The 22,859-nt window shown below is 38.6% G+C and overlaps 1 protein-coding gene across 1 annotated transcript in view; it reads left to right on the forward strand.

Annotated features, from left to right (window-relative positions):
• Positions 1–2,544: 2,544 nt before the first annotated feature.
• KCNJ3 (potassium inwardly rectifying channel subfamily J member 3) overlaps positions 2,545–22,859 on the forward strand; it is a 152,451-nt gene continuing 132,136 nt past the window's right edge. Inside the window, exons 1-2 of the mRNA XM_045868840.3 lie at positions 2,545–3,728; positions 13,023–13,239. Coding sequence (XP_045724796.1) covers positions 3,027–3,728; positions 13,023–13,239 — 919 coding nt within the window. The 5' untranslated portion in view covers positions 2,545–3,026. The remainder of the gene's footprint in view (positions 3,729–13,022; positions 13,240–22,859) is intronic.

Here is a 22,859-nt window from a genome sequence, read left to right on the forward strand (position 1 = left end):
TGTTATAGATGGGTATATCTGTCGTTGATCCAACAAATATTTATGGTGGCCCGAGTATGAGACTGGTAGTGTCCCAGGTGTTGGGGATGCAACAGTGAACAAAATAGACAAAGTTCGTGCTCCTGTAGAGCTTACATGCCAGGAACTGCGATGGAGGGGGGAGAGAAACAACGAACAAAGAAAACAGCAGCTAGGAAAATAAAATGAAGATGAACCGAGCTGTGTGATAGGGGTACTTGGGGGGCAGCCAAGGCCTCTCTGAGGAGGATGCTTTCAGGTTGAGAGCTGACTGACTGAAGGAGCCAGCAACATGGAACAGCAGGGCAAGAACACTCCAGGAAGAGGGAACAGATAGGGCAAAGGCACAAGGATGGGGCCTATGCCTCTCTGGGTTTCAGGAATTGAAAGATGCCAGCCTGGCAAGGGCAGAGGGAGTTAGGGGAGAGTAATCAGGAAAGAGAAGGGAATATATGTGTTAGTAACAGCATGGGGTCAACCCCCAAAACTCATTCCTAATCTCTTGGCCTTGTTGCAACTTTACAGCCCAGTATATAACATCCTTCACAGCAAAAATAGTTAATAAAACCAACATTGGGAAAATGTTAAGACTCTGCTTTTCCAGAGCCAAAGACTGGGGCTCAAAGATGTTTAGCTACTTGCTCAAGGTCACAGAGTTTGTAAATGGCAAGGCCAGGACTCAAATCAGGTCTTATGATTGCAGACCCACAGCAGTCTCCACTTCCCACAGTGTCACTTTCCCTTCTTATGTAATCCTAAAGAATAACAGAGTTACTGACCTCTTATCAGAGAGCCTGCAGGAGAACACTCTGTAACTCGGGATAGATGACAAATGACAGTGAGAGACCAAATGACAGTGAGAGTTCTCTACTTACGGTTGACAAGGTGCAAGGCTTACCTGCATTAGGGTTTAGGGCTAGAGAGGTAGAAGGGGGTACCTATTGGCAGAGAACTAGTAGAATGATTATGTACTAATTTTCATTTGCATGAGAGTCTTAGAGCAGCCCTTTGCTTTTATAACACCACGATTTGATGATTTTCCAACAAAATCAATTTCACGTATCTGAACTGAAGGGAATACGCCGTAATATACAATGGCATTTTAAAACGAACATGAAATGTGGTAAATAAGCTGGTATTGACACATGGGCACTATATTAACTATTTCTGCACTTTGCCCCTCCATTAAGTTAACTGCCAGGCCCCGGGTCATTAAAATCCAGCTATCTTCCCTCCTTTACAGCCACACATTAACTGTGTTCATTCTGAGCATTTCGAATAGAGCCATTTTCAGAGAGGACTGTGAATTTTCCTATTAGTGTCTCCCCTCCCTTCAGTTCCCATCCTAAGGCCCCCTCTGCTACTTGCAACTCTGAGTTCTGAACATGCTCATTGTGGAGCCAGTTGGTTTTTCTGTTTATGGTGCATCCACGCATCGGTTTAAATGAGAGCCCCAGTTACAGGGACGTATTGTTACTTCTCTCGGAGGGCAGCATTTGCTGCTTGCTGGGCGCTTTCGGACTTGAGGCAGGGGGGCCAGGAAGGAGAGTTGGCTGGCGTTCGGGAGCGGATGTAGAGTTGCTCCTCATTGGAGGGGTTCGCTTTTTCCTCAGCTGTCAGACACTGCGGGCTCAACTGAGGCGCGGAGGTGCAATTCAGGCTGGTGGAACAGCGGGGGAAGGCAGGGACAGGCGGGGCTAGCGCGGCTCTGCAGCTGATCACACGCACCAGCGCATACACCGCTCTCCCGCCGCCCCTGCTCGCGCCTAGCAGCTTACCCGGAGCCACCGAGGCGCGGACAGGGAGTGCGGGACCGAGGAGGGAAGAGGCAAAGGTAGGCACCGTGAAGCAGAAGAAGGGCTGAAGCGGCGCTGGTATTTAACCTGAAAGTCTGACCGGCAGCTCGAGGCTCGAACCCCTTACAGCGGCACCGCTGTCGCCTGCTAAGAGAGCACGGCGCCAAGGAACCCTCAAGTCCCGCGCCCAAGTCAGTCCGTGCGGGCGCTCCAGGATCCTCCTGGTGGGGGCAGCGTGGTGCCCTCAGGGAGGTGCGGAGCTTGGGGGACCTGCATTGGTGCCCACCGTGGTACACCAGGAAAAGTGGGGGTGAGGAAAACAGCCTTGAGCGCGGAGTGCGAGGCCAGGCTGCCGCTGCCGCCCGCCGCGCCGCCTCCTGCCCTCTCCCGGTGGGTGAGTGCTCGGGTTTCGCTCACCGCCGCGTCTCCGCTGGGCGCGGGGGCGGCCTGGGGGCCCTTGAGAGTCGGCGGGAGGGCCCTGGGGGCGCCCGCGGAAACTCTGCGGCCCGCGGACGCCGGGCGAGCGCGTCTCTGGAGTCCGGAGCCGGGGACTCTGAGCCCGGAGGGCGTGGGTGGGGGGTGTTGCACCAGTGCCCGGCAGACATGCCTCTGGGCGGGATTTTGGCCAAAAGATAGGAGGCGGGAGTGCCGGGGGGGGGGGGGGGAGCCGGGATCTGTTCCGGGGGGCGGGCGATCGGGGAGCTGCGGGGAGGGAGGGGGGGAGGGTCTGGTCCGAGCAGGTAGCGCACTTTCGGCAGCCTGGCGAGTTGGCAGGTGGGGTGGGACTCGCCCGTCAACTCGTTAATTTTAAAAGTCAGTTTGGGAGTGCTGCAGCGTAGTCAGGAGGGCTGTGGCGAGGCGAGAGGTGGCCCGGGATGCCGTTGGTGGGGGAGGAAAAGAGAAGCCTCGAAAAGCTTGGAGGCAAAATTGCGCTTGGGTTCTTGGTCCTTGCATCCCTCTTACCTTGAGTGCGGGAGAACACTTTTTTGTTTTAAGACTCAGCTTGGAGAGAAAGCCTCCGTCCCAGGGGAAGAGAGGAGTCAGCAGGGGGCAGAGACCGCAGCTACCTGCCGGGTGCGCCCCCCACCCCGGGCGCGCTCGCTTTTGTCCCCCCTCACTCCCCCGCCCCCACCTCCTTATTGGTGCTGGTTTGCAGCGCTCGGCCCCTGCGCCTCCGCTTCGCGTTTTGAATCTGGCTCGCCCCTCCGTATTATGTCTGCACTCCGAAGGAAATTTGGGGACGATTACCAGGTAGTGACCACCTCGTCCAGCGGCTCGGGCTTGCAGCCCCAGGGGCCGGGCCAGGGCCCGCAGCAGCAGCTTGTGCCCAAGAAGAAGCGGCAGCGGTTCGTGGACAAGAACGGCCGGTGCAATGTACAGCACGGCAACCTGGGCAGCGAGACGAGCCGCTACCTCTCGGACCTCTTCACCACCCTGGTGGACCTCAAGTGGCGCTGGAACCTCTTCATCTTCATCCTCACCTATACCGTGGCCTGGCTCTTCATGGCGTCCATGTGGTGGGTGATCGCCTACACTCGGGGCGACCTGAACAAAGCCCACGTCGGCAACTACACGCCCTGCGTGGCCAATGTTTATAACTTCCCCTCCGCCTTCCTCTTCTTCATCGAGACCGAGGCTACCATCGGCTATGGCTACCGCTACATCACCGACAAGTGCCCCGAGGGCATCATCCTCTTCCTCTTCCAGTCCATCCTCGGCTCCATCGTGGACGCCTTCCTCATCGGCTGCATGTTCATCAAGATGTCCCAGCCCAAGAAGCGCGCGGAGACCCTGATGTTTAGCGAGCACGCGGTCATCTCCATGAGGGACGGAAAACTCACGCTCATGTTCCGGGTGGGCAACCTGCGCAACAGCCACATGGTCTCCGCGCAGATCCGCTGTAAGCTGCTCAAAGTAAGTGTTACCCGCCCCTTCCCCTCCTGGCTACCGCCAACCCTCAACGGCGGCAGATAGCTCACCGGAGGACTCTCCCCCGGCTTTTAGTCTAACCTTACTCACAGGTAAACGTCCCTGAGGGCGCGGGGGGTGGGGTGGGGGGGTGGAGTGGAGTGGGGTGCCGTGGAGGATTGGGCCATGAGAGGACAGCTGACAGTTCTGTTCCTTGTCCACTCACTCTCGTGCTCTTATTAAATTAATTATTCGAATGTGCTTGTATCACTTTCTGATTAGTAACACTTACGGAGTGGTGTTGGCTCCTGGAGCCTTGAGGTAGAGTGCCTTGTTCTCCCTACCCTTGCTGCTTTGCTCTTTAAAGAGTTTCTGATTTGTTGTCAATACACTGCTCCACTAATCTTGAAGTACTAAAACTGAGCTTCTATTTTGAAGAAATAGGTGCTGAACTTGCCTTAACTTTCACTTAGGGTTTTACTTTTTCTTTCTTTTTTTCCCTCCTAACAGTATTAGCAGGTGGATTATTTCTTTAGACTCAATAACATTAACTGTATGGTCATCTTTTTAACAAGCGCAGTGACCCGAAAAGCAGTTAATAATGTGGAAGAAACAACACCTGGTTCTTTTAAATTTTTATTTTTACTAAATATTTTCCTAGAGAAGTATTCTGTGAAAGCTTGAGTGCTTTTTCTGTAAAGCCTCTTGTTACTTTTATTCTTAATTGCCAGTTACTATGAAGCCTTTGTCAATTACAGATTTCACTTGAAGCTTTTCAGCATCCATTAAAGAAGATTGCTTCTTACCATCAGCAGTGTAAATGCTAAGACAGCTTGCACATGGAGTGGTTATTAAAGCAAGGTCCATCTAGTCCTTAAAGGGCCCCACTATAAACAAGAGAAGCCCGCCCTAATCATTCACCCAATTAGAGCCTGGGAATGAGAAATAAAAAGTTCAGTTCTCTATGTGTCATTTACAATTCAACTTTTTTTTTTTAATTCAACTTTTTGAGGCATTTGCCTTAGGTAGTTTTCAAATGTTCATAAATTGAAAAAGATGACCTCAAATAAAATCTTAAAAATTTATCTGAGGTTGCAAAGAGAACCATAGCCATATTCAGAACTTAGCATTGATAAAATGAAAATCTGATGAATATTTAAGTTGAGATTTTGCCTTTGAAATTTCAATTCCACTCTGCAAGTATATTGTCTTACACAGCCTCAACTTATGTTGTAGTTAAAAGTGCTTTAAAAAAGTTGGGCTCCTCTGTCATTTTCATTATTTATTTATATGATCTTACCCTAATTACTCTTCATCATGTTGCTCAGTAAAGTGTTAGACTTAACATAATTCAATTGTCCTGTCACTCCACATCATACACTATAGACAAGAAAACACACTAACTTCTGTAGAGCTTAGTGGCAAATTTTCAACTTAGTTTTGATGTGCATGTTCATTTAGATAACTATGGATAAGTAATTTGAGGTCATGTTCTTCATAATTAATTTCAATGAGCTGCATACTGGTTTTTATGTAACTTAGCACATTGTGTTATTGACCACTATTTGAACTAAGTGAGTTGTTTGGATTAGGCTAAGCAGTTGTGTCGTAGACATGTTTATTGCTTTGGTGCTAGTTGTATGTGCCTACTTCTATGAATAGATCAAGATATATAATCTCTCTTTTTAGGTCAGGCCTACGTGAAGGAGAGGAACACCTCGTTAATATAGTGCAAACATCTTTGACAAGGAACTCATGTTTATGTGTTACTTTGAGATTCTTACTGAAGAATAGTTTACGATAGTGATTGGATATTGGAAATTTAAAATTAGGCTTTAAAGGTCATTTATTGCTGTTCTCTAGTTTTTCAAATATATAAAGTCATTTATTAAAACAAGTATCTTTTGAGGCAACATATTCTAGATGCTTCTAGACTTTATTAAATTGTGTTTTAACAGAACCAGAATAATTAGAATTGATCTACATAGCAGTTTTTTGTTTGTTTTGTGTGTGTGTGTGTATGTGTGTGTGTTTTGTTTTGTTCTGTTCTTTACGAATGTACAATGAATCTGAAGTATCCAGTCTAACAGTGGTTCAGGACACTGATAATGATTTTTATGCAAAGGCCATGTACCACATATACCGTAAGGAGTGTCCTGATTAAAAACAATTAATGGTGTTGACAAATTTGGAGCAGGGTGCTATATTAACACAAGGTGATAAGACAACATCTAATTAAAATGATATATATAGTCTTATAAAAGTCTTTACTTTTGTTAGAAGATGTCAGTGCTAGGAGTAAAAATAATTGACATGTGGTGTCAATTTATATGTAAACAGAACTATGGTGAAATGATGTCCTGCTGTCTGTGAGGTAAGAGGGTTGATCAGTGGCAGCCCTTTACCAGCCAGTTGTTTGTTTGAGTTGATTTTTCCTGTAGCCATAGTAATTAAAGTGAATTCTCATAGCTCTTGTCATTTCCTTAGACTTCATTAAAAAGGAGTCCTGTTTTATTAGGGAACTAATAACATTCAGCAAAATTAGAGGGGAGATTTGCCTTTAATAAGTTATTCTCATGTTCTCTTAGGGACTGAGATTGAAGTGACCTAAAACAGCCACCTGTATTTTGAAAGAGGAGCTGTACCATAATCTTAAAGTAATAAGTGGAATGTTTTGATATCAGTCTTATGCAGTCTTCTTGTTAAATATTATTACACATAGTTAGCTCCCTCTTTTAACCCCTGTTTGACATTTTAAATCTAAGATTGATGTATTTTTAATATAGAGAAATATTTGGAATTTTATGGCAATAAAAACATATTCAATGATAAATATAGGCTATGTTCTTCCTATTATCTAATTTAATTTCATTTATATTTTTCTATTATTATTTTCTTATTTTTTGAATAAAAGCTTATCAGTATTAATGTAAGAGTTCTATTTAATAATTATAAAGTGCTTTCTATTCTTGAGGGGACAGTAAGAACATGGATATGGCTTTCTTATCCTTGCTACTATGAATTTTCATGCATATTTATTTTGAATTCTCTAAATTTTGCTAAAAGTTTTTTTTATAACTTCTCTGCCTTATTTTTAATTTTGTTATTGACTTATATGAAAGCAAAATTTTTTTTAAGGAATCTCTACAGCCAATATAGGGCTTGAACTCAGGACCCTGAGATCAAGAGTCACATGCTCTACCTCCTGAGCCAACCACACACCCCTATGTGAAGGCAAATTTTATTTCAACTCTATTCCTGTCTTTCAAGCTTGCAAATACTGAAATTAATTTCGATATTCGAATATAGATCTTCCAACCTTATGCCTGGAGTGGTCGGTCTTTTTTCTGCCCAGAAATAAAAAATTAAAGGATATAATTGGAAGTTATTCTTTGAAATTTATAATTTGATTATAAATAAAACTACAGAAAACTCTTTTAAAATGAATATTCTTTCTCTTTTCCTCTTCTCATCCCCATATCGATGTTTTATTTGGATTTTCAATTTATTTTAGTTACCTTCTTTTTTTTAAATTCTAGATGCTAGGAACTAATGAATAGCATGGTCGTGTTAAGTTAACGTATCATCTAGCTGAAAGTTTTAATAAAAATGCCTGAGACATGAGGCTAATGGCTCAAACTCTGGACCTTGTCATTTAGTGGTGGGTTTAAAGGATCTGGAAATCTTACTCCTTTCTATAAATCTAACAGGAATGGTTGACTGCCCTACATATACATCTTGTTAGGGAAGATTTAAAGAATCTTTCTTGATACATTGTTCACGAATTTAGAAGCTTATTATCCAGAAGCCATCATGTATTTATATAGGCAGCCAGGCAAACTATATTTACTTACATAAAATAAATTTAAAATCAATTATTGTTGGATCCATATTTTAAAAGATAGAAATAAGGATAATTTTTTCTCATGGAAGTATAATTGTACTTCTTCATATTGCTATTCATTGCAAATAGTTATCTTTCCTTCCTAGGAGTGCAGCTTTGCAACCCTTAACTTTCACTTATTGAAAGGTAATGGTGTGCAGTCACCTTTTGATGTATCATATATATTCTTTTCATATTCACGTCTTTTATTTTCTGTTTATATGGATACTCATTTTGGATGCTATCTGGTTTTCCCATATGAATGTGAGCAAGCGCAGAGGCAATAAAACACAAAATTATTGTTTTTGAAACCAATAATCTCTTCATCCTCTTCATATGTCCTAACCTTTTGTTAATTTTTTAACCACAGTGATTTCTGGACCACATGATTCCTGATTTTTTTTTTCATATATTTGTTTGTCTTCATTTCATACCATGCACTGAAATGCAGTTAGGTGTTTGATTCTATGTGACTTTATTTTGTATGACTCACTCTTTTTACCAATTGGTCTTGGCCAACTTAGTTTTGATCTTGAGATAATTAGTTACCTCCTTAAAAAAAAATTAAATCCACAAATGGATACTTAATAAACACCTGTTCTCCGTATCATACAAGCTGTCAGTAAAAATGTTCAAGGAGCCTAAGACTGAGTTCCCCAGAACTCTTGGGGCTAGATCCTATAATGTTCAGTGATTTTTCAGGTGGATTCATTATGTCTTTAAAGAGAAAGCGCAGTTCCTACTTAGTCTAGCTTTGCTTTCTTTGACACAAGTACAGTTCTCCAGTAGGTACAGAAGTTTTTTTAAAAGTAGAATTCTCATTCTTTTAAAAAAATCATAGTAACTTTTTTTTTTTTTAAATATGGTTCCTGAAAAATGCAGGGTGGCTTGTGCTCAGGGGAATACAGTGTGAACAGAAATAAGGGACATAAAGACCTACTAATAAACAGCAGTAGGTAAGAACAAATGATAAAGAGAAGTAGGAAAAAGCATTTGATGGATTTGAAGATGTTTGGTGAGTAGGAGGAAAATGCGCACGTACGGTTACAAATCCTGTCCACAGTTACTATAAATTCCATAAAAGACCCTCAAGGAATTATAAAGCTATTCTTTCATTTGAAAGGTATAAAAACCTTACATAATTTATTACAAGATAAATTACATTCCATTCTATAAGGTACTTTGTTTTCATAAAAATAAACATATTTTTATGGGATGATTATCTTAGCATTACATTTTTTATTTTAGACTTGATGTTGGTCATATTTTTTCTACCTGAGTATTGACAGAATTTCAAACTTATGGAGTCAGAAGAAATGTACAATTTAAAGACAGCCCAGATAAAATTCTAGGTCCATACTCTCCTCTACCTAACTTGAATTTTGGTCTGAGTCCCAAAACCATTGCCAGAACTGCTTTGAGTCACAGGGCATTTCTTGTTCCTTATTCTAGTACCTGCTTTTGGCTTATTTCCTAATTTTCGCTTGCAGATAGCACTCCAGCCTCATTTCATGTTATTTTCTTGGTGACTTCAGCATATATTCAACACACACACACACACACAGACACACACACATACACACACTGCATATTTAAAGAGGAGAAATGAAATTACAGATAAATGTAAAATGGCGGGAGATGGGAGTCAAGGAGGGCTTGCCCTCTCCATCTTAGTTTCCTTTCCTGTCTTTTCCTTTCCTGACCACTGGCCCTAAGCACCCTTTTCCAGTGGACACTAGTGGGAGGTGATGGGGCACAGAACAGCCTTAGAGTATGATAGAGGAACATCTCATGAATCAGATGGTAGTGATTAAATGTTCTTTTCAACATTCCCTTAGCCTCCCTCCGAGCTAGGAAAGAGCACAGTGGTTATAATTAGAACACCGTTATAGGCTAGAGAGTTGGGAGAAAGGCTGCAAAGAGATTGATTGTATTGGTAGAGTGTGTTTCTGTTGAATGAATGTGGACAACTGGTCACAAATCTCAAAGAAGGAACGTATGCCTGGGCAGTTCTAAATGTGCATCCCAGAGGGGTGTGTGTGTGTGTGTGTGTGTGTGTGTGTGTGTGTCTTTGGACATGTACTCAATAGTCTTTCATCTGTAATATGAAAGCTATTTATCTGTAAAGTCCATGACATTGATAATCCCTTCCAGGCATCTGTGACTTTTGAATCTTTTTCCACCTTTAGTCAGAATTTGTAATTGATTATCTGGTAGGCCTCTTTTAGACTTTAAGGGAGTTCAAAGTCATCTGATATTAGCTGCTTCTTTGAAATCAGTACATGCGACTGTAAGATGAGGCATAAGCCTTAAGTTTTACACATATCCACATTTACATATAATTAAAATGTATATAATTGAAATACTACTTTTAAATAGCAATATTTTTATAATGAAGAATAACTTAGAAATTATTACCACATTCTAAATTGTACAAAACCATTTCAAAAATCCATGATGTTCTACTTTTAATTTTTATACAGTAAATTTAAATTTTAAGCCTTAGGTTTTTAAAATTGTTTTTTTATCTCCCAGGAATTGCTATAATGCCATCAACCAGAAAAGTCCTTATTTCCTTCTCCAAATTCCATACAATTGAAAATAAAAGTCGTATGGAAGTCATTCTCAGGTCCTAGTGTTTTTAAATTGTGTGCTAAATTTTTAAGAATTACCAATTTTCCATAACTCTTTTGTTTTTGTGCTTCTTTCTCACTCTCTTATTCATTCAGTCATTTTATGATTCTAAATGATTATTTCGCCAAATAAAGTCAACCTTAGATTTTTGGCCTAACATGAAGGAAGAAGACCCAAAAGATAAAATTGTGGATATCTGTAGTGTCTCAGAATCATTTAAAGAAAGGTTAAATTATATGGCATCCCACTGGAAAATAATTTTCAGTGAATATGCAGAGAATTTTACTCATCTGAAAAATATGTAAGCATGGAAAACATCTTTTAAAGTAATGAAAGTGTTACTTTCCCCATAGTGTCACATAATAGGTATATGTTTCTGCTAAGACTTGGATAGGATTTAAAGCATTTTTGGGAGGAGGAACATAGGTATAATTTTGAATATATAGAACAAATTTTTAAAATCAGAGGATGGAGTCTGAATAGAACAGATTCATATATATTCAAGTCTAAGTTGCCTATATATGAGTTAACTGCTTTGCTAAGAATGAAATGTTTCTTATTTTGGTTGGCATTCTCCTGATAGCTTGTTTCTAGGCCACTTCTCTTCATGGTTTGATGAGTGATCAGGAAATATGAAAGTTAATAGATTACAGCCTTTTAGAATGAGGCACAGGTGTAAATAGCAAATATATAAAAAAGGAAGATTAATTTTAGTTTTGATGTGTGTATATATATAAAAATTAGAAAAATACATCTTTTGGGGGAGAATTATTTTAAAATAAATGGGAAATTGAGTTTTTAAGGAATTACTTTTATCATTTTCATTTAGTACAGAAAAAGCAGACCTTAGAATAATTAGTTAAATGACCCAAATTCTGTTCACTAATTATAAACATCAGAATACCACCTTGTGTTTATATAGCACCTGTTTCTTACTAGGTGAGAGAACAATGACACAGGGTTTTTGTTTTTATTTGTTTTTGTTTTGTTTTTGGCTTTTATTTTGTAGTATTAATCAATACTTGTTATACAGTTTTCTAGTTGGAAGGATGCTGGTCTCATCCATATTTTACTAATTTGAGAATAAGTTATAAATATAGGTTAACTTCTACTGGCTTCGAAATGTCTAGTTTTCTCCAACATTGGTTGTTAGAGCTACTGTTTTTATTTTTGAACCACCAGGTTTTTCCATGGATTTTTTTTTTCTTGTCACTAATCATTGTTTTCTCTTCCTCCTCCTCCTTCTTCTCCTTCTTCTTCTTCTTCTCCTGCTCCTTCTCCTTCCTCTATTTTCTCTTCCTCCCCCCCTCCTCCTTTCCTTCCTCTTTTTCTTCTTACTCTTTTTTAGTCAACTACTCACAAGAAGAATAGTCTCAACATTTTCATTGGATTTTTTTCTACACAAATAAAATCCCTGAGTATCACTAATTACAAAGTAGCCTGCCTAATTGATTCTGCTGTTAAGACTCTGCAGTTGCTGCCATTAACAGTCTACCACTAACTTGGTTCAGTTTTGCCATAGAGGACAGCTTACTAAACCATATTTCCTAGTGTTTTCAGACTCATTTACTCCACTTAAAAAGCCAGGGTATTTCTTGGAACCCTAACCTTACCAAAAAGTAAGGAGTTTGTCTTTAAACTATCACTTCATTGGACAGACCAGTGTTACAGATTCAGGTTTTGTTTATCAAATGAACTTTGCAGATTCTGTTAAATATATTGGATTCTACCAAGCCCCATTTGAGCGGCAGCAAGCTCCCACCCCTGCAGATTTTTCTGTATGCAATTATTCAACCCTTATTTTACCAGCACCATCATTTAAATCAAACAAATATTTGCTTATATGATCCTTATAAGGAACAGATATGGAAAATAAAATAAGAATGAATAGAAGAGAAAGAGGTTAACTTTCATGGTTTGCTAATTGTTAATAGTCATTTTTAGGTAATTGTTCAGAGTTTTAGCATGTAAGCAATTTAAGTTTTATAATAATTTATACTGATACCGAATGCCACTACCTTATGAAAGTTTTAGGAAACTGAAAGTTTACCCAGTATAGATTCTTAATTGTATTTTGATTAAAAAGCTTTGATGTAGCACAGTTTTTACACTATGTTTTAAAATTCATGAGATATATAGAGAGCTAAACAACTTTAATGCGGTTTATTATTGGGAGTTTGAAAGCGATCAGCTAACAGCCTTTTCTTTGTATTATGTGAACTGTTGTGTAGATAACATAATAGGATATCATCTTCACTTTTATATTAAAGTTTATATCTATCTGTTACCTTTCAAAAGCCCTAGAAAAATTATTGGTTTGCTTTGTAACGATGCAGTAAATCTTTTCTGAAATTAACGATCAACCTTTTTCAGCTTTAACAAACTCCCTAAGAATTGCCTGCTTATTTGCTTTGTGGGGAAAACAAATCTGGCATGCAATGAGTTATCCTGAAGTGATTTATGTCAAGCGGTAGCACATGTACACTCAGTTCCACAGTTTGCGCTAACAGCCATTGTTGGACCAGGCATTTCTCCAAAGCTCATGAGTTAGGGAATGCTAATTATAGTAAGTCGTATATTATAAATAATGCATGTATGTTCCCCATGAGCTATGTGGGATTTCGGCCCGTTTGCTAGAACATAGCTGCATAATGATTTGTTTGGATTTTGTTGCAGATGATTGATAGTGCAGAATGTTGGCAATGATGTAAATTACTGTTGGGCTGCCTTGAAAATTTCAGTACAAGTGGTGATTTCTTCTCTTTTTCTGTGTGCTTGTCTAGTCTCGGCAGACACCTGAGGGTGAGTTCCTTCCCCTTGACCAACTTGAACTGGATGTAGGTTTTAGTACAGGGGCAGATCAACTTTTTCTTGTTTCCCCCCTCACAATTTGCCACGTGATCGATGCCAAAAGCCCCTTTTATGACCTATCGCAGCGAAGCATGCAAACTGAACAGTTCGAGATTGTCGTCATCCTAGAAGGCATTGTGGAAACAACTGGTGAGTAAAAACATAGATATGTCATCAAGTTTCTTTATTCTATAATAACATTATATTACATGCACAGTATCTTTCATGAATTGGTCGAAATGTCTCAGTTCACAATATTGAAAGTAATGACTTATCTCTTATTTCTTTGTGACATTAAGTTGATAACACTTTGAAAATGAAGATTACTGTTGTCATAATTGCATATGTAATGTTAACTCAGGAATACAGCAAAAAAAAAAAAAAAAAAAGAAGAAGAAGAAAGGAAACCCTAGAAATGATTATGATATTCTAGTCTAATTGCAAAGTTGGATTTCCTATAATCATATATTTTTTTAAAGATTGAAGGTTAAAATAAATTCAGGGTAATTAGTGAGCTGCCTAAACTCAGCATGCATATTCTTGCCTTGGGGATGGTGATTTGGGGTGTCATTGGTAGAGCTTTGATATGCTACTATGTGCAGCCTCAGTGGAAAATTCCCTCCTATGTGTGTCTGTGCTAAAGCAGCATTTTAATTTCAAAGTGGGTCAGTAGATTTCCTCAGTGAACCTTGACCAAAAAAATGTTTTAAAGAGATTTTTCTTCTCTTTCTGCTTCGGTATAGCTATGTGCTCTATGTTATTCCTCAAGATGCACTATAACATTGGTATGTTCCAAATATTCACAGTTTGCTACACTGAGGGGAGAGTAAGGTTACAAAGGAAAGAAACAATAAATCAGAGTATATTATTTGGGGTCTGAGTATTGCCCAGTTGGTTTGGAACCTGCTAGATACTTGAGACCAATATAATATCTATACATCCCTACCCACGCGTGCACACACAAACACACACACACACACACATATATATATATATATATATATATACAATAAATGCATGTATAAATGCATGTATGTGTATCTTGAATTTTGCCCTTTCTGCGAGGAATGAAAAGCAAGAAATATTTTAGCTCTCCTTTTTTTCTACCAATATCATTTCAATCTTAAAATGCTAATTATTATGTAAAACTATAGCAATTTTGAAAGTAACATTAGCAGTAACATGGACACGTTCAAGCTTTATACTAAGATGGGAGATGTTACATAATGAAAAACCTCCCACCATGGTATAAAGTTTTGTCCAAGGAGCAGGGAAAGGCAAGCCTTTTTAATCTTTGTACATCTATCACATACCAGTGTTTCAATTGGGGGAAGATACTTAATCTCTATAAGGTTCTTTTCCTTCTCTGTAAAATAAGAATGATGTAATAACCACCTCAAAGCTGCTTGCTGTATTACTATTATTTTTATTATTATTAGTGCTTCAGCTTAAAAATTAAGATTTTTAAGGACAGTGAGTAAAGATTCAAATCAGCAATCTATATCTGGAATTCGATTTCTGTGGACTATTTTATGGTTTAAATCCTCCAATTATATTTTTAACAAAATTGAAATGATGTCATTGTATATTTCTAATATACCATCTATTGATAAGTAATGAAACCAATTACAAAAGTTTTTAGTTCAATAAATCTTTACATTTCATCTTTAATTTTTATTCATCTCATTTAATGAAGTAATAATATGTTGTTAGGGCTTAAACAACAGATGTTGTAATTTTTATTGATTTATTTCTTATAGCATATGGTTCTATCTTTGACACATCTGTTTACTAGTTAGTTATTGTTATTCTAATCACTGACATGAGTGAGGTTTCTGTTTCACTTGATGGCCTTAGAAATTTTTCATTAGGCCAGTCAGTCTATAGATTGATTCATCTATCTATCTATCATCCATCCATCCATCCATCCATCCATCCATCCATCCATCCATCCATCCATCCATTAATTTTTCCTCTTTATCCATAGTTTGTTTTTCTTAAGAATGAGAAAATTTTCCTACAAAATCACAGTGCAATTAAGAAAAAAATTAGGAAATTTAACAATGATAGAATACTACCATTTAGCTCACAGTCCTTGTTCAAATTTCATCTGTTGTCCTAGTAATTTCCCTTGTAGCTACCCTCCACCACTACCCTGACCCCACCAGCCCCATTCAACATCAGTTTAAGGATTATGCCCTTCACTTGTTTACTTATCTCCTCAGTCTCAAGATGGAATAGTTCTTCAACCTTACTTTGTGTTCTTGACCTTGATGTACTTGAACAGCATAGGCCAGGTATTTTGTAGAACGTCTCTCAATTTGGATTCACCTGAAGTTTCCTTATTCATTAACCTTTTGATTTTTGGCTTCTACATGGGCATCTTAAGAGAATTCTGAAGTGGGCTATTTTGAAAATGTACCTGTGTATGGACTTAATTGATACATCTTCATCAGATTTCAGAGGATTTTGGTTAATAATGTCCTACATAAGGTAATTAGGAGTTTTGTACATAAAATTGTTCATTAAGACTGCAGATTTTAACATTTCCTACACCCTCTTTTTTTTTTCTTTTTCTTCTTTTTGTTTTGTTTTGTTTTGGTAATAATGAACCGGCAGAGAATACTTTCCACAGAAAGTGTGAAAACTTGACTGGGGACTGAATTTCTTATTTTGAGATTGCCATTTATGGAAAAAAGATTAAAATCTGCTTCTTCTTAACCTCTTACTTAAGCCTGTTTCTAGCTATAATACAGCAAGACAAACAGCAAAAACATTACTCATAATTTATAGAATTATTTTATGGAAAATTTATCTGACATTTTGTTTGTGTATGTGCCCTAACTAATTAAATCCCATACTGTTCAAATTCTGTAAAATCTGTCTATATTTCCAGACCTCTCTCAGCCTGGCAAAAATAGCAGAAACATTTTTTTGTCCATTTGATCATTTATATCTTTACTGAGATATATTTAGATTCATCTTCAGGGAGGTTTCCTCCTTTATCCTTCCATTCACAATTAAGTTTTCTTTCTCATAATATTTATTGCTTATAGGGGCAACTGGGTGGCTCAGTTGGTTGAGTGACTGCCTTCAGCTCAGGTCATGATCCCAGGGTTCTGGGATCGAGCCCCGCATGGGGCTCCCTGATCTGCGGGAAGCCTGCTTCTCCCTCTCCCACTCCCCCTGCTTGTGTTCCCTCTCTCGCTGTCTCTCTCTCTCTGTGTCAATTAAATAAATAAAATCTTTAAAAATATATTTATTGCTTATAATAAGACAGATATGGTATTTGGGGATGTTTTGAGATAGCAATAATAACCATTTTTAGCTCTCATGTTTTTTGGTACACAGTCTTATGAATGAACATATACACAGTGTAACTTTCCATCATGTTTAATATTAAAATACTAAGTTCATTATCATTCATTCATTCATTAAAAAAATAATTGAATGTATGCTGTGTGCTTGGTAGTATTGGAAATGCTGGCAATATGGTGGTGACCAAGACAGCCAGAATCCCTCTCCTCATGGAGGTCTTATTCTAAGTGGAGGAGGCAGATGGCAAAACACGAAAAATAAATAAGCAAGCTATTATCAGGTAAAATGTGTCAGGAATAAAAAGCACTACAAAACCAGGTGATGGGATAAAGAGTGCATCTCGGGGCACTTTAGGTTGACAGAAGAGTTCTCTCTGAGGCGACACGTCTCTGAGGTGACCTGACTGCCAAGAAGATCCTCCTGGGCCTGTCTGGGAAAACAGCATGGCCGGCAAGGGTCCCAAGTTGGGAATCAGCTTGATTTATTTCAGAAACTAAAAGAAGGCCGAGGTGGTTGGAGCAGAGTGAACAATGTGGAGAGTGGAGTGAGAGGTCCGAGAGGTGGAGAGGCCATCTCTGCACTACAGAAGACTCTATTGAGCCAGTGGGAAGCATTGGGATTTGATTCAAAAACAAAGCCTGTATTTATATGGTAGAAATCTCAAATTGTCTCTAACAAACAAAATACACTTTTTTTCTTCTAGTGGGTTGCCTTGTAGTTTATTTATAAATGAGTGACCCTAATGCCTTAGAAATGCATAAAACTTTATAGACAAGTACCAATTTTTTTGTATTAGTGGTAATATCCATCCCCCCCTTCCCCAACACACACACACACACACACATACACACAGAGTTGCTCACTTCACAGCAGTCCTCTGGAAAAAAAAAATTTCCTATCGATAGACATAAAAAAGAAAAAAAAAGAATCTCCTGGTCTCTTAGATTTGCTTCTTCCCGTTCCTCCAGTCTCAGCAGGAGTGATAGTGGCAGTGGTGGGAAACGAGAAGCTTTCTAATTTCCTTGAAAGTTTTAGCTTTCAGCTCAGAACTCACAATAATTACTTTCCCTACTTCCTTGGAAATACTCCTCAGTGATTAGACTTCGGCACTGGTGCCTTCCTTGCTTCATCTGATTTTGGATTTTCACTCCCAACAAGGAGCACAAGCTTTGCCTCTTCATTAATAACCTTTGCTTCTTTACCGGTTCAGCAAATTCCTAAACCTTTGTTACCTCTAACTCTGGCTCCCTTTGCTTCTTTTCCCCGGAGAGAGAACACTGCTAGAGGCAAACAGCATTGCAGATTTGGCTCATTAGAACTGGATGCTTTCAAACTTCAATCTGCTCTCTGCTGCTATTTGGCAGTCTTTTTAATTGTCTTTTCTGTACTCCCAGGCTCTCTCCCTGTGGGAGCTATTTTAGACCTTTTCTCTCTTTCCATGCCCCCAGTCCCAGCTGTCCTATCCTTTCCTTGGCATATCATCTCCACCTATTCTATCAAAAAGAATGTGACACTTCAATTTTTATACATTTTTTTTTTTACTCTCCTTATCCTTTTCTCATAATTATCTTCTCTTTCCCTTTCCGGGTTCTGTGGGGAGAAAGTGTCCTTATTCTTCTCCAAACCCATCTCCTTTATAGCTAGTTCTGTTTCCTACCACCCGTGGCTTAAGCTCCTATACTTAACATACCTAATACCTAAAATCCTGTTGACTGTATTTGCTCTCAAACATTTCGAGCTCTTTGAAAAAATACAAAACCTATTATTTGTCCCTTTATACTCCAGGTTCTTCCCTGGATTCGGAGACATCACGTTCTCCCTCTCTTTCTTTTTCTGCTTCTTCTAATTTATGTTTTCCAAATGTTCTTTGTATCCTGCATCACTGCCTCTTCCTCTTTCCTGTAAATGTAAATCTCTGCCATTGCCTTCTTTCTTTTCAAATCTAGATACCGCCCCCCCCCCCCTTTTTTTTAACGAATTAACAAAATACAAGTCCACCATTCCTTTTATCTTCGGCTACGAAATCTCTCACCAGTTACGGTCTTGGGCACTTTCCTTACTCGGATGCCACTGTTTCAATTCAGAGTCAGCTTGTCCGAATACCCAGTCATCATCTTACATTCAGATTGCATCCTCATTTTGGAAAGTTTGTCACTGTTAGTGTTTGTAGTTTTAGCTCAGACTCCCCACCTCTTTCCCTTTTTAGATCTAATTGTTCATTCCACAAATTCCTATTGAATAACTATTGTAGGTTAAACACTATTCTGACCCTAGGGGACACATTAGTTAACAACAACACCAAAAATTCTGGCCCTTGTGGGTACATCTATTCTTATGTAGGAAACAGAAAACAAAATGAAGTGTTTCATCTGGAATGTCGAAAGTAATCAGTGCTGTGGAAGAAATAAAGCAAGGCAAGAGGGATTGGGAGCATAGGCAAATCAGGGTGGGCTGCAATGAGAAGGTGAACTTTGAGACCAAACACCAGATCATAAGTAGAACTTAAGAGAAGGGCATTCCAGTTACGGGTATTAGTAAAGGCTCCAAAGGAGCAAGGTACTGGCTGCCCCTCTCTCTTATTGATGTCTCTCAATTCAATTCTCCTTTAAGCCCAGATAATAATACTTCTAAATCACAGTACTTGTCTCAGGAATGGATTTAGGATCTCTGCTTACATGCAGATTACACACTATTGCCCAGTAAATTTGCTTACAACACTACTTTCATGATACATCTGTGCTCAAAAATCCCTAACGACTGCCATATCAAAATGCATGTATTTCTTCCTGAGAAAATTAGGCTGCTCTTCTTTACTGTAATGTCCGTATACTGATGCTCACTCTTGGCTCCCATGTCTGCAATAATACAATTTTCACTGCCATATATATTCATTCTTCCCTGTATGTGTTTTTCTTTAGTCTCTATTTTTCTTCAATAATTCACTTTAAAAAGCTGTTCTTGGCTATGAAAGGGCCATTAAATAAAGCTCAATATAGAACAAATAAAAACCACAAATATGCAAAATAAAAACTACTCTTAATTTCAACCACTATACTGTTACCTTATTGGTCATTAACCTTTCAGGTGTCTGCGTTCAGCTATATTGTTAGTATGCTACATGTGCTGTTTCATAGCTTACTTTATTGTATATTATTAACACCTTTCACATCAAATCATAATTCTACACCATTAGTTTTAATGGCTTTATTATATGCTGATCTATGCTAGTCTGGGATTTTTAGGCATTTCCTTTTAATAATGTAAATATTTTATAGTTCATAGTTTTATTTACCACCAACTTCCTATAAATTCCTAGAGATAGGATTCTTAGATAAAGAGGCATATAAATCTGTTAGTTTTTAATGCATATGTTAAGATTGCTATCCAGAAAGTTGGTAACAATTGACAACTGTGAAGGTGCCCATTTCCTCATACCCTTGCCAACGATGGATATTACAATTGATTTTTTTTTCCCAATTTGACATTATTTTATTCTTTTGGATTACTAGTGAGGTTGAAATTATTGTATCTATGGGCTACTAGTTTTATTTCATGAATTCTCAGTTCATATTGCTCATTTGCCTGTATTTCCTTTTATGTATAAGTTGCTTGCATAACTAGAACATTATGAGCAACCATGTCCCCTGTATACAGTAGTCTGTATACTATTGTAAAAATATTTTCTTTCTATATATATATATATATATATATGTATAATTTTTCACCTTCATCACCTATGTGCTTTACTATATCTACAGAGACTGATTGAGGACTTTTTTTTTGGCTGTTTATGTTGTATTTCATAGATCCCAGTAAACACTTCTGATCTGTTTGTTGTTATTTTTAACTGATTTTAATAGAATTGCTCTCTTTTTATAAGCTTGCTTTCTGGGTCACAAATTGTTTCTTATAGGAAATCAATCAATGCATGCTTGTTGATTATCCATGTTATATTAAGTGTAAGATAGTATAGAAATGATTAAGGGAGAGGCCCACATCCACAGGGAGGAAGAAATTGAGTGACACTGAGTATTAACAATGTATGCTCAAACAGATGTGTATCAGGCCTGTGTAGGGGCCTAGAATAGTGATCACTGATGGATTTGTTCTTAAGAAGGTCTGAGAAGGCCCTCCCTAGAGGACATGGCATGAGCTGAGACAGGAAGCGCAAGGAGAGGTCATCAGGAGGGTAGACTGCTGGGCATTCTGGCCAGAGGGAGAGAAAGTGAGACTTCATTTTGTTGAGTCAAGTAATTTGGTATGGTCAGAGTATAGAACAGGTGGAGGGGAACTGGCTGGAGAGGAACATATCTGTGAGTTATAGTTTGGGCCTGATTCTGCAGGCAATAAATCCCTTGAAAGATTTTAAGCAGTAAAATGCCATGATCATATTTTCATGATTGAAAGGTCCTGGTTGCAGGTGGAGGATGGATTGAATGGGGCTGAGACTGGAGACAGGCCAGTTATTAGTTACAGTAAGGCCAGACCAGAGGTAATTGGGTCCTGCATGAAATTGTCTGGCTCAGCCAACTATGTGGAAAATAATGGAAAAAAAGCCCCTGGTTTCAAAGCGGTTAGTTGTGATTAAAAGGAATTGGGAAAAGAGCCCCAGGATCCTTACCACTGAAGTTCTGCAGGCTACTTAGAAGCCAAGGCACCCAAAAAAACAAAAAGATAAATGGAGAAAAATAAATAAATAAGACACTGACTCTTCTCCTTACTAGTTAAAAACAGTTCAAAATTTTCTAATGAATAAATCACAGAGCAGAAGTTCAACTTTGAATAATTGAGATGTGCCTCTAATTTTCCCCTACACTATTTAACTTTATTAATTGTAATTAATTATTGCACTATTTAACTTTATTAATTGTAATTAATCATTACTCCTCAGTGATCTGTCAGAAAATAGTGATCAGCAGCCCCCCTAGTCGTAACTGTAAATGAGGTAGCTCTCTTCTGACCATTGGAAATTTTATTTCTCCTTCCTCATTGCAGGTTCTAAATCATTAGCATTGAGCTCTTCATAACTGTTGCAGCCAGGACCTAAATCAAGGGCGACTTGTTTAACTCTTTGGTTTTCTTGCTCCTGCCCAGATTGCTGTTACCTTTTATTTTTTTATTTTTTAAGTTTTTAAAAAATTTTTTTGTTTTATTATGTTATGTTAGTCACCATACATTACATCATTAGTTTTTGATGTAGTGTTCCATGATTCATTGTTTGCACGTAACACCCAGTGCTCCATGCAGTACGTGCCCTCTTTAATACCCATCACCAGGATAACCCGTCCCCCCACCCCCCTTCCCTCTAGAACCCTCAGTTTGTTTCTCAGAGTCCATAGTCTTTCATGGTGTTACCTTTTAAAGTAATTGTTGGTGTTTCAGAAGACTTTCTATCTTATCAGCTAAAAGTCCATGATATTTTGGATCTGTATATATTGGAAATGTCAAAGTACATTTCTCCTAGTAACTTCTATGATTATATATTTGTTAAGTATTTATTGCTTCTTAATTGTGATTTTTTTTTCTTTTTTAGAGACCCTTTTTCAGTGACCCTTTTTTGTTGAATCAAAGTAAAGCTCAAACTTTAGGGGTGCCATGGTTATTTTTGAAATCTAAAGCCTTAATTTTCATGAGCAATTCCTCAATAAAATCTTACTTTATCAGGATTTTCTTTTGATAGGCCATTGTAGGGATTTTTAATATGCTTTACAAATTTTATGCCTAAATACTGAAGCATGAAGTAGGGTGGCCAACCAAGACAATTGAAAGCTTTATGAGGTATGGGTCTTTCAGTGCTAAAACCAGGAGTCCTGGGATGCCTGGGTGGCTCAGTCTGTTAAGCATCTGCTTTCGGCTCAGGTCATGATCCTAGGGTCCTGGGACTGAGTCCTGCATTGGGCTCCTTGCTCAGCGGGTAGCCTGCTTCTTCCTCTCCCTCTCTCTCTCTGACAAATAAATAAATAATATCTTTAAAAAAATTAAAAAAAAAAAAAACCGGAGTCCTGAACAAAATGGGGTATTTGGTTATCCCACTTAATAGTCAGGAATGTTAGTTAAGCCTTCCTAAATGCCTGCTTCAATTGAATTGAGAAGTTTACTTTATAAATAGTGGAGTGGGTCTTTTCAAACTCATGATTGGACTTCACCCTTTTCCTTACTCCACCTTTGTCAGCACTGGAGTCCCAAAAATACTTAAAAAGGGTATTTTCACATATGTTATTTTCTTGAGTATTTTCACTGCTGTATTTTATAGAACATTTCATTAATACAATCCTAGCATCTTAGGATGGAAGTTTCTCATTTGTTTTGCAGGAGGTTGGTCTGGTCAATTACTGGGGGTGAGGTGGGTTAGGGAGGGTAAGACCAAATTTGTCAAAATCTGACCTTTGACTGATATGAATAACGTAAGTCAGCAAACTTTATAGATAATCTAGCTAATTGTTAAATATAGG

This window comes from Mirounga angustirostris, unplaced genomic scaffold (assembly GCF_029215605.1).
Source record: "Mirounga angustirostris isolate CCGP_5_RB_7025 unplaced genomic scaffold, mMirAng1.0.hap1 SCAF_3, whole genome shotgun sequence".
NCBI classification, from domain to species: domain Eukaryota; kingdom Metazoa; phylum Chordata; class Mammalia; order Carnivora; family Phocidae; genus Mirounga; species Mirounga angustirostris.